Source organism: Salmo trutta, chromosome 14 (genome assembly GCF_901001165.1).
Source record: "Salmo trutta chromosome 14, fSalTru1.1, whole genome shotgun sequence".
NCBI lineage: Eukaryota > Metazoa > Chordata > Actinopteri > Salmoniformes > Salmonidae > Salmo > Salmo trutta.
Genome location: NC_042970.1, coordinates 64787608 through 64800461, shown reverse-complemented (window position 1 = coordinate 64800461; position 12854 = coordinate 64787608). Strand labels below are relative to the sequence as shown.

Genomic DNA, 12854 nt, shown 5'->3' with positions numbered 1-12854 from the left:
TACTGGTCTGTAGTTGTTGACATCGGAGGGATCGAGTGTAGGTTTTTTCAGAAGGGGTGCAACTCTCGCTCTCTTGAAGACGGAAGGGACGTAGCCAGCGGTCAAGGATGAGTTGATGAGCGAGGTGAGGTAGGGGAGAAGGTCTCCGGAAATGGTCTGGAGAAGAGAGGAGGGGATAGGGTCAAGTGGGCAGGTTGTTGGGCGGCCGGCCGTCACAAGACGCGAGATTTCATCTGGAGAGAGAGGGGAGAAAGAGGTCAAAGCACAGGGTAGGGCAGTGTGAGCAGGACCAGCGGTGTCGCTTGACTTAGCAAACGAGGATCGGATGTCGTCAACCTTCTTTTCAAAATGGTTGACGAAGTCATCCGCAGTGAGGGAGGAGGGGGGGGGGGGGGGGGGGGGGGGAGGGGGAGGAGGATTCAGGAGGGAGGAGAAGGTAGCAAAAAGCTTCCTAGGGTTAGAGACAGATGCTTGGAATTTAGAGTGGTAGAAAGTGGCTTTAGCAGCAGATACAGAAGAGGAAAATGTAGAGAGGAGGGAGTGAAAGGATGCGAGGTCCGCAGGGAGGCGAGTTTTCCTCCATTTCCGCTCGGCTGCCCGGAGCCCTGTTCTGTGAGCTCGCAGTGAGTCGTCGAGCCACGGAGCAGGAGGGGAGGACCGAGCCGGCCTGGAGGATAGGGGACAGAGAAAATCAAAGGATGCAGAGAGGGAGGAGAGGAGGGTTGAGGAGGCAAAATCAGGAGATAGGTTGGAGAAGGTTTGAGCAGAGGGAAGAGATGATAGGATGGAAGAGGAGAGAGTAGCAGGAGAGAGAGAGCGAAGGTTGGGACGGCGCAATACCATCCGAGTAGGGGCAGAGTGAGAAGTTTTTGATGAGAGCGAGAGGGAAAAGGATACAAGGTAGTGGTCGGAGACTTGGAGAGGAGTTGCAATGAGATTAGTGGAAGAACAGCATCTAGTAAAGATGAGGTCAAGCGTATTGCCTGCCTTGTGAGTAGGGGGGGAAGGTGAGAGGGTGAGGTCAAAAGAGGAGAGGAGTGGAAAGAAGGAGGCAGAGAGGAATGAGTCGAAGGTAGACGTGGGGAGGTTAAAGTCACCCAGAACTGTGAGAGGTGAGCCATCCTCAGGGAAGGAACTTATCAAGGCGTCAAGCTCATTGATGAACTCTCCAAGGGAACCTGGAGGGCGATAAATGATGAGGATGTTAAGCTTGAAAGGGCTGGTAACTGTGACAGCATGGAATTCAAATGAGGAGATAGACAGATGGGTCAGGGGAGAAAGAGAGAATGTCCACTTGGGAGAGATGAGGATTCCAGTGCCACCACCCCGCTGGCTCGATGCTCTAGGGGTATGCGAGAACACGTGGGCAGACGAGGAGAGAGCAGTAGGAGTAGCAGTGTTATCTGTGGTGATCCATGTTTCCGTCAGCGCCAGGAAGTCTAGGGACTGGAGGGTAGCATAGGCTGAGATGAACTCAGCCTTGTTGGCCGCAGACCGGCAGTTCCAGAGGCTGCCGGAGACCTGGAACTCCACGTGGGTCGTGCGCGCTGGGACCACCAGGTTAGAGTGGCAGCGGCCACGCGGTGTGAAGCGTTTGTATGGCCTGTGCAGAGGGGAGAGAACAGGGATAGACAGACACATAGTTGACAAGCTACAGAAGAGGCTACGCTAATGCAAAGGAGATTGGAATGACAAGTGGACTACACGTCTCGAATGTTCAGAAAGTTAAGCTTACGTTGCAAAAAATCTTATTGACTAAAATGACGAAAATGATACAGTACTGCTGGCTGGTGGAGTAGGCTAGCTAGCAGTGGCTGCGTTGTTGACTTTGTTTGACCGTGTAGCTGGCTAGGTGTAGCTGGCTAGGTGACCTCGATAGTTTCAGTACTACACCTTGTCATGATACAAAAGCAACTTTGTAGCTAGCTAACATAACACTAATCAAGACGTTCCTTTGTAATGTATTTAGTTTCTACAGTGTTACTAGTTGGCTGGGTTTGGAAAAAATGGCGTCGCGGGGGACGCCAATAGCTGGCTAGCTAACCTCGGTAATTACTAAACTACACAATTATCAAGCTATGACAAAGACAACTATGTAGCTAGCTAGCCAACACTGCACTAGTCAAATCGTTCCGTTGTAAAGTATTGGTATCTACAGCGCTGCTAGTCGGTAACGGTTGGCTAGCTGTTTGCTAGCTAGCTAGCAGTGGGTTAATGATGACTAGGTGTGTTGACTACGTCTGGCGTCGCGGCTGGCTAGTTACTAATAATTACTCTAAACTACACAATTATCTTGGATGCAAAGACAGCAAAGACAACTATGTAGCTGGCTCACTAACACTACACTAATCAAGTCGTTCCGTTGTAAAGTATTAGTGTCTAGAGCGCTGCTAGTCGGTAACGGTTGGCTAGCTGTTTGCTAGCTAGCTAGCAGTGGGTTAATGATGACTAGGTGTGTTGACTACGTCTGGCGTCGCGGCTGGCTAGTTACTAATAATTACTCTAAACTACACAATTATCTTAGATGCAAAGACAACTATGTAGCTGGCTCACTAACACTACACTAGTCAAGTCGTTCCGTTGTAATGTAATAGATTCTACAGTGCTGCTAGTCGGTGGAAGTTGGCTGGTTGGCTAGCTAGCAGTGTTGACTAGCTAGCTAGCAGTGATGACTAGCTAGCTAGCAGTGATGACTACGTTAGGAGGACGAAGATAGCTAACTTCGATAATTACTCTAAGCTACACGATTATCTTTGATACAAAGACGGCTATGTAGCTAGCTAAGAAAAGAATTGCTCGGATCAAACAAATCAAACCGTTGTAATGTAGTGAAGTGTAATATTACCTGTGGAGTGAAGCGTAGTGCGACTGCTCGCTCCAAACCGGAAGTAGTAATCATATGCTCCACTCTCTCCTCATACACTTAATAGCAGATGTATTTTATATAGAGCTTTTCATTAAAACAATCACCTCAAAAGAAGTTAATTACATGATGTTGCGAAATCCTTGCATGGAGCCTTCACTGTGCGCTGCCACTTTAAGAGCGCGTCAGCAGTCAGGAAGGAGAAAATTAAGATGGCTCTTCCGGCTCTGTGTGGGAGCTCTCGGTTGGCACGGCAGTTGCGTGTGTTTATTTCCAGCGTGCTTAGTTTGTAAAGTGTCGATCGCTGGTGTTATCACTCAAGGTCGTGGTTGTAATCTTTCAGGACCACTCCTGTAATTGATTGCATGAATTAGTAACAACATTGTTTCAACGCTTTGACAAACAAACCAACACACCGTCAAGTGTAGCAGACAGACAGCAGTGCAACTGTAAGCCTGAAGTCAACAGCTAAGAACTCTTTATTTGCCTGTGGTTCAACACAGAACAAGGTTCACAACACATGACTTTTAATGTCAACATCTCAGAGCAGATACTGAAGAAGATAAGGAGATTCCACTAAACTGTATAGCTCTTTTAACAAACAGGGTGGGTCTTTTAAAGTGAAAGTAAACTCTGCTTGCCCTTCTGGAGGAGCGAGGCAAGCGTGAAAATGGCTTGCAAATTCTCTCTCCCCGTTGAGGATTTATCCTGTGACATCTTCAGAGATCCTGTCGTCATGTCGTGTAGCCACAGCTTCTGTAAAGCCTGTCTGCAGAAATTCTGGGAAAAGAGCGGATCCCAAGAGTGTCCAGTCTGCAGGAGAAGATCCTCAAGGTCTGAGCCTCCTAATAACCTGTCTCTAAAGAACCTGTGTGAGGCCTTCTTAAAGGAAAGGAGTCAGAGACCTTCAGCAGGGTCTGAGGTGCTCTGCAGTCTGCATGGTGAGAAACTCAAGCTCTTCTGTCTGAAGGATGAACACGCCATCTGTTTGGTGTGTCGTGATTCAAGGAAACACAAAGGTCATAACTGCATCCCCATAGATGAAGCTGCAGAAGATCATAAGGTAAGCAGCATGTGGTCATTTTAAAAGTCTGCCTAACGTTTAGATATTTGGAACTGTGAATTACTTAAACTATGGGTTTAGGGCTCTATTCAATGTGTCGCTGAAGCGTTACAGATTGGGCAATATAAACGTAAAGGTTATACACGAGTGTCTGCTAACGCCTTTAAATTTCAATCACAGTGTAAACTTCCTCGATACGGAATGAACAGTCCTTCTGTCTAATTTGTACACTTGGGTGTGCTGATATGTTTTACTTAAATTATAGAAGGAAATCCAGAGTGCACTGAAGCCATTGCAGGAGAAACTGAAGGTCTTGAAAGAAGTCAAGCTTACCTGTTGTAAAACAGCACAGCATATCAAGGTAAGAATGATGCGTGCCGCAACAGACCCACCCGGAAGCGGGAACTAGGGTTGCAAAGGGTCGGAAACTTTCCGGTAAATTTCCGGAAACTCTCCATGGGAGGTTAAGCCCGGGAATTTTGCTTAAATTCATCAAAAAGTTATTTTATAACAGTGAACCTTTTTTGTGGGATACATATAAGGCAATTCTAGGTCTTGTGGCATATTTTGGTTAAACTATCCCCAATTCAATGGAATTGCAAACCTCTGCATGCACAGTGCACTCTTCCATCACATGCACATCTGATTCTCAAGATCTTGCACACTAATTAGATGCTATTGAGCCCACACTACTACACTGTCTGAGCCAAGGACTACATGCTTTCTGGTAAGTTTTAATTACAATACTGGGTGGGGTGAATATATTTTATGACAAATCATTTTTTGTTAACTAGTAAATGGTAGCCTACAGCTAAGTGTGTTTAAATTATTTCTAACTTGCTAACAATTTCTGCTAGTTAGTTTTTGCTACCATGTGGGTTTTAGCTTGCTTGAGCCTGCTAACTGAGGAGTGTTAATTCACCTGTTTCCATACATGTTTCATATTAAAACATTTATCTTACAAAGGAGTTGTTTAATCTAACTGCTTAACTATTTATCTGTGCATGGAATTTTATTTATTTATTTTTACTCATTTCTTTCTAATCTTTACAGGATAATGCCACGGGCACTATCTGATGTGTGGAGACATTTCACTGCAGCTAATGTAGAAGGAAAATCTGTGTACATGTGCAAATACTGTGCCAAATCATATGTAAAGAATGCAACAAAGATGCAGAATCATCTGGCCAAGTGCATAAAGTTCCCTCAGCGTTCACAACAAGCAATGTCTGACAAAAGTCCCTTTAATTCTATTCGAGGTGAAAATGATCAATCAGACACCTTATCGATAGCAACAACTCATGGTCCTCCTGGAATCAGAAGTTTCTTTGACTAAATTGAGAAACGTAGTCGGAGAAATGCTGGTGAATGTCTTGCTCGAGCTGTGTAGGCAACTGATTCACCTCTGATGCTCACAGGCAATGTGTATTGGAAGAGATATCTGAATGTTCTTCACCCAGCATACACCCCTCAAACCAGACATGCTTTATCTACTCATTTGCTGGATGCAGAGTTCAACAGAGTTCAAGTGAAGGTCAAGCAAATCATAGAGAAAACAGACTGTATTGCAATCATTTCTGATGGGTGGTCGAATGTTCATGGGCAAGGAATAATTAATTACATCATCTCCACCCCTCAACCAGTATTCTACAAGAGCACAGACACAAGGGACAACAGACACACCGGTCTCTACATTGCAGATGAGCTGAAGGCAGTCATAAATGACCTTGGACCACAGAAGGTATTTGCACTGGTGACAGACAATGCTGTGAACATGAAGGCTGCTTGGTCTAAAGTGGAGGAGTCCTACCCTCACGTCACACCCATTGGCTGTGCTGCTCATGCATTGAATCTGCTCGTCAAGGACATCATGGCACTGAAAACAATGGATACACTGTACAAGAGAGCCAAGGAAATGGTTAGGTATGTGAAGGGTCGTCAAGTTATAGCAGCAATCTACCTCACCAAGCAAAGTGAGAAGAATAAGAGCATCACATTGAAGCTGCCGAGCAACACCCATTGGGGTGGGGTTGTCATCATGTTTGACAGTCTCCTGGAGGAGGGGAAGGAGTCTCCAAGAAATGGCCATATCACAGCCTGCCGATATGGACAGCCCCATCAAGAGGATCCTCCTGGATAATGTATTTTGGGAGAGAGTGGTAAGCAGCCTGAAACTCCTGAAACCTATAGCAGTAGCCATTGCGCGGATTGAGGGAGACAATGCCATCCTGTCTGATGATCAGACTCTGCTTGCAGATGTAAGAGAAGAAATCCGTACTGCCCTGCCCACTTCACTGTTGCTCCAAGCAGAGGAAACTGTAGTTCTGAAATACATCAAAAAGTGTGAAGACTTCTGCCTGAAGCCCATACACGCTGCAGCGTACATGTTGGACCCCAAGTATGCTGGCAAGAGCATCCTGTCTGGTACAGAGATCAACTAGGCCTATGGTGTCATCACTACCGTGTCTCGCCACCTTGGCCTGGATGAGGCCAAGGTTCTTGGCAGTCTGGCGAAGTACACTTCCAAACAAGGTCTTTGGGATGGAGATGCAATATGGCAGTCGTGCCAACATATCTCATCAGCCACCTGGTGGAAGGGACTTTATGGATCTGAGGCTCTTTCCCCTGTTGTCTCCATCATCCTTCATATCCCACCAACATCAGCCGCCTCAGAGCGCAACTGGTCCTTGTTTGGGAACACACACACCAAAGCACGCAACAGGCTGACCAATACAAGGGTTTAAAAATTGGTGGCCATCCGGGAAAATTTGAGGCTTTTTGAGCCTGACAACGAGCCATCCTCCACAAGGTTGGAAAGTGACAGTGAAGATGAGGCCTCAGTCTGATGTTAAACAGGTGGACATTGATGAGGTCCAGGGAGAAGACATGGACGCCTGAGAGGAAGACAATCAAAGGTTAAGTTTCTAGACTATCATTTTACAGATGTTGAAAATGTTTTTGGGAGATGCGATGGATCATTGGGGATCATTCAATATTCCCTTTTGTTGTTCATTGAAATAATCCCATGTGAAGAGTCAACTCATTTAATTAAAGTTCAATTTGTAACTAAATTGTTTTTTTTATTTCTATTTGAAGGATTTCATAAGTTGCAATTATGTCTACTTATGATAAGGTTTATGTTTCTGTCTTCATATGATATGGTAAATATATCCAATGCAAAACCATCTACATTTAAATGGTATTAATATTAATTTGCATATATTTCCGTTAATTCCCATATATTCCCATTAATTCCCACAAAGTTTCCACCTCTGAAATATCCCCAAAATGCGCAACCCTAGCGGGAACTATGGAATTTCCATGTTCTGGAATGGATCCTGGTAATCCATCTGGCCCTGTGGCCTTGTGAATGTTGACCTGTTTAAAGGTCTTACTCACATCGGCTATGGAGAGCGTGATCACACAGTCATCCGGAACAGCTGGTGCGCTCATGCATGGTTTAGTGTCGTTTGCCTCGAAGCGAGCATAGAAGGCATTAAGCTTTTCCTTCTAACACATACTTTATTTGTAACTATCAAAGTAATACAAATACATCCTTTCAGTCCAATAGTCAATCATTAGTACATTATACTATACAATGTTTCCTTCTAGTAATCTGTAATAACAATCTTGTGCTAACGGCAGTTCACCTACATACAGTATTGGCATGAAACACCTTTAGTAAAGACAGACATGCAAAACTAGATCTGCAGCTTTTAGGTAAAACTCCCTAAGAATACTCACAAGCAGTAGAGGCTGGTGGGAGGAGCTATAGGAGGACGGAATAAATGGAATGGTGTCAAACGTGGTTTCCATTCCTGTCATATCATTCCAGCCATTACAATGAGCTCGTCCTCCTATAGCTCCTCCCACCAGGCTCTACTGCTCACAAGTCTAGCAGATCTTCAGCATCCAAAAGAAGAAGAAGAATGCTCTCTGTTATCCTACTCCTCCCTTTTCTAATCGAAATGGGCCGCCTCTTACGGAAAAACCCTTCAGTGCAAACCAAACTCATGACTATTTTCAAAGTGATTGATTGTGAATATAACACTAACCACACTCCATCGTCTCCACTAAATTTAAAGTAATTGAGTGTGGATATAACACCAACCAAACCTCCATCGACTTCACACATTTTAAAACAATGGACTGTGGTTCTAACATGTCAAAACAGGACCCCCCCGAACTTAGACAATAAGCAAAGGTCAACTTCAAGTAACAAGACACTTTTCAATCTCGGTCAACGTTCCCTTTCAGTTCATTCTCTTAGCAACATTCAACATCATAAAGGTCATTAGCAGGAAGCAGTGTAGCGCGCCTCAACACTCTTGCTCTCTTCTTTAGCCTTAGCAGGTTAACTAAGATGGTGTAGCAGATGGTGCAAATGATGAGGATGATGGGACCAAAAAAAAGCCCATCTTCCATCCATCTTCAACTGTTGCACCAACATGGTCTAAACACCAAGTGAGGCCTCTCCTTACTGCTTCTCCAGACATATTCCAGTCCTTTTTCTGTCCATTCTCTTCTCATTCTGGGCAATAATAAAACATTATCCTCCATCTCCCCGGAGTGGTAGCTGAGGTGATGTTGACATTTTACAGGATGTTGAAAGTTAAAATGACAGAGGTCATATTTTCAGAGCTCTAATTAGATCGTGTCTCCAGACCCAGGTCCAGCACACAGAGAAGCAGATTAAGAAAGAGTTTGAGACGCTTCACCAGTTCCTACGAGATGAAGAGGTGGCCAGGATAGCCGCCCTGAAAAAGGAAGAGGTGGAAAAGAGTTGGAAGGTGAAGAAGAAGATTGAGAAGACGGTCAAAGATATGCATTCTGTTTCAGACACTATCACAGCCATAGAGAACAAACTGAGAGCTGACGACATCTCATTTTTACAGGTAAAGTTTGTTTTTTACACTAAACTTTAAAAAAAAAATACAAATTTTGCATTACAGGTGTATGGTAAAATTGCATTATATCATCATATATGATCATCCATCATCTTACATGAATTTAGTTAAAAACGTAGACTGTTTTTTCATTCCTCTGCAGACCTACCAGGCCACAGTGAAAAGGTAAGTGATCTCCCTCCTGTGACTGTCTCTCTCTTCTCTGTGGTTCTGCACCCGACCCCACAGCAGCACTAACTCCGGAATGTTCTTACAGAGCCCAGTGCACACTGCCGGATCCACAGCTAGTCCCAGGAGCGCTGATAGACGTGGCCAAACACTTGGGCAATCTGTCCTACAAAGTCTGGGAGAAGATGCAGGGGATTGTTCAATACAGTGAGTCCTTTCTTACAGAAAAATACATTTATGATCTCTGATAAGATTGTGGGTCTGATTTGTGTTAAATATTTCAAATGGTCCTGTATGGCTCAGTTGGTAGAGCACGGTGCTTGCGACGCTGGAATTGGGGGTTTGATTCCCAGGACCACCCATACATACATGCACGCATGACTAAGTTGCTTTGGATAAAAGTGTCTGCTAAATGTCATTAAAACCTTGTTGTCTCTGTTCAGCTCCTGTGATTCTGGACCCCAACACTGCCCACCCCTATCTTATCCTGTCTGAGGATCTGACCAGTGTGAGAGGTGGTGATAGAACACGGCAGCTTCCGGACAACCCAGAGAGGTTTGGATATGCATGCGTTAGGGGTTCTGAGGGTTTCAACTCGGTGACAAACAGCTGGGACGTTGAGGTTGGGGACAGTCACTTTTGGTTTCTAGGTGTGGCCCCTGACTTTGTCAGTAATCATGATAGATGGGATGAAATCTGGGGTGTTTTGCATACTTGTGGTATATACATAGTAATGTCCCCAAATGAGAATAACAGTCATCTCAAAGTGGATCAGGACCCCCGGAGGATCAGAGTGCAGCTGGACAGGAACAGAGGAGAGCTGACGTTCTCTGACCCTGATAAAAACACACACCTACTTACAATGCCACTAGTTTTCACTGAGCCGCTCGTTCCAGTATTTCGTACATATGAAAGCAAGCTAAAGATCCTACCAGTGAAGCCCTCTGTAACAGTGGCACAGCACAGTTAAAGTTGACACCACCTCGGCCTGTAGTTATATACAGTATAATATTCCACAATCTCCAACTGTTGAAAAATATTGCTTCAAGGAATCTTTAATAAAGCCATCGATCTTCAAATGGTATGTTTTTCTACATTTCCAACACTGTTTTTATGAACACACACACACACACACACTAACTGCTGCGGTGCTGCATTAGACAGGATACAGCGATGGTGCAGTCAGTGTGTTGACTGGAGGGCTGAGGGGAGAAGGGACCAGAGGAGCCACACAGGCCCCAGGATGAGACTGATGGGTCCGCAGGCCCACAGCGTAACAGAGGGTCAGAAGGGAAACATAGAGGGCAAGTCCCCTTGGAAAAGACCAAATCTATCTAATACACAATGTGATCTAAAGACATACACAGAAAAAACAAACTGACCTCCACACTCTCCCACAGATACATACGCAGACAGCCCTTCTCCAACAGTGGTCGCACACACTCTCTCAAATCCAATCTTCCTCTGTAACTGCTCATTCATTGCAGTCCAACAGTGGGCCAGCCAGGCAGCCTGAGGCTCTAGTCTAGAAGGAGGAGTAGCGTCATCAGGTGGACAGCCTCTCACATCCCACTGTTTATTCAGAGCTCCGTTCCGATCCAATCCCCCTCACAGTCAGAGTCATAATGAGATTAATGCCGGGCTATGCTGCAGTGAGGCCCGCTGGGTGGAAGCAGGGGGATTTCCCGTTTCAATCAAAGAGTTTCATTACTTAAGGAAAGCAAGGGACTTTTTGTTTGGTGTCTGCAGTGCATGTTGGTTTTTGGTGAGTATTCCACTGAGTGTCTGTACTCTGTCCATCTCTGTTCGGATGCTGTGGCCATTCCCTGAGACCGTGCCACACCTAATAAAATTCTTTCCTGCTGTTGCAAGGGGGCTCAGTGCAATTATCAAAGGGCAGAAGAGGAGAGGGATAAGGAGGGAGAAAGAGACGGAGAAAGAGAAATATGGATGGAGAGATGAGACGGGGGGGAGTAACAGCGTTTGGAGCCAGAGCCTTTTTACCTCACATTGAGAGGATTCATACTATTTCACGCTGGGCACAAACATCCGTATCTTTCGGCTTCAAAACTCCAGCTTGGAAAACTCTGGGGCCTTCCTCTGTTCTTCTTCCTGCAAAACTGTATCCTCATGCCCCCTCTGAGTTTTTCTTCGTTCCCTGCTGGGACATTAAAGTAATATTTAAGACATGTTAAATTGCTTATTTCTCATAGCTCTAGCCTGGTTCCAGATCCGTTTGTGCTACCATAGGAGTTGGCAATACCATAGAAATAGAATCTATAGAAGGTTTGGAACCGCTAACCCTGGCAATTTGACTGGTACATTCACAATGGCTGTGAGCCCACCGCATTAAAGCATAATTTACTTGAATGGGCCCGTTCTATAGATGATATTTCTATGGGCAATACAGCACAAAGGATCTGGGATTGGACAACCCTTAGCCTGCCAGGAGGTGGAAATGGCAAGAGGAGGACTGATGCTATCTGGTTTTCAAGTTATGTTGCAATAAAAAGCCACAGCAAAATCAATTGAGGTTTATTGAGGCCGGTGATGTACTTAAGGTCAAAGAGGGACAATGGAATACTACTCTTTACACTGCAATATCTTGTAGAGAGAGATGCTGTTTACTTCCAGGTCAGATAGGCAGAAAAAGTCATTTTCTACTTCGCTTTAATTTGTGATGATATAAGTTGTTGAACGACACAATATACTTAACTACACTATTCAACCTGTTTTAAAAGTAATTGGAGTTGGTAGCGTCCAATGTTATGCTCTGTCTTAGATGGTGGCTTGGCACCCAACGTGAGGGGGTTGCCTGCCGGCAGAGCGAGACACTGCGCCTGAATTGTCTCGGAATATCAGCGGGGATGACGGTGTCCTAAATAGGACAAATGGTGGTGGGTCCTGCGGAGGCAGTGATGTGTTAAGCTCCGGCATTGTTGGTGGGAGGGTGTGGGGCAGACTAGATTAAACCCATGAATCATCATTGGGGAGATCTAGCCTGCGTCCCAAATGGCACCCTGTTCCGTATATAGGGCACTACTTTTGACCAGGGCCCATCACAACCGGTGCACTAAATGTGAGTGCGATTGTGTTGTGGCTCATCCTGGACACTCTCTCTCTCTCAGAGTCACACCTCTGTTTGTTTATACTACAGTGTAAAAATGGGACCATTTTATCCTGGCTCCTTAGCCACACAGTCAGAAGGACACTCATGAATCTCTATAGCCACAAACAGCTCTCTCCGGTTAGGATTCACATTCACGATGTAGTGGTGGGAAAATGACTTAATGTGTCACATTCAAGCGGAAACAAACAGGGTGGTGAAATATATACATATACTCCATGACAGAGTAATGGGCGGGTGTTTGAGAGGGGGGAGAGTCGGGGAGAGAGTCAGAGAGAGAAGGAGAGAAAGACAGAGGGGGGAAGTCAGAGAGAGGGGGGTAGAAGAGGTGAGGAGGTCGATAGAGGGGGGAGAGTCAGGATGAGATCGAAGGGGGGAGAGTCAGAGAAGAAGAGAGAGATGGGGAGAGTCAGAGAGAGAGAGAAGAGAGAGGGTAGTCATGAGAGAAGAGGGAGAGAGTCAAGAGAGAGAGATAGAGTAGGGGTAGAGTCGAGAGAGACGAATGGGAGAGTCAGAGAGATAGAGAGAGAGGGATAGTCAGAGAGGGAGATGGGTAGAGACATCCAGAGAGGAGGTGAAGAGGGGAGAGTCAGAGAAGAGGGGGGGGATATTTCAAGAGAGAGGGGGAGGGTCAGAGAGAGGGGGAGGGTCAGAGAGAGAGGAGAGGGGGAGAGTCAGCGAGCGAGAGAGAGAGGGGAGAGTCAGATAGAGAGAGCTGATAGTGGG

General features: G+C 45.5%; 1 protein-coding gene and 1 long non-coding RNA gene across 3 annotated transcripts in view; one reads left to right on the top strand and one right to left on the bottom strand.

The window, feature by feature from the left end:
• Positions 1–3061: 3061 nt before the first annotated feature.
• On the top strand, positions 3062–10367 carry LOC115208643 (tripartite motif-containing protein 35-like). Its single transcript, XM_029776852.1, has 6 exons — positions 3062–3926; positions 4192–4287; positions 8591–8821; positions 8976–8998; positions 9090–9208; positions 9445–10367. Exons 1-6 carry the CDS (start codon positions 3534–3536, stop codon positions 9969–9971), a joined length of 1389 nt encoding a protein of 462 aa, XP_029632712.1. The 5' UTR covers positions 3062–3533; the 3' UTR covers positions 9972–10367.
• The window catches only part of LOC115208645 (uncharacterized), a 23786-nt gene continuing 18360 nt past the window's right edge, over positions 7429–12854 (bottom strand). The window contains exons 1-3 of one of the 2 annotated variants that reach the window (XR_003881212.1): positions 11006–11267; positions 8982–9176; positions 7429–8683 (exon numbers count right to left, since the gene is read on the bottom strand). This is a non-coding gene — a long non-coding RNA (uncharacterized LOC115208645). Of the gene's footprint in view, positions 8684–8981; positions 9177–11005; positions 11268–12854 lie in introns of those variants that run through there. The other variant, XR_003881213.1, reaches the window with a different exon arrangement.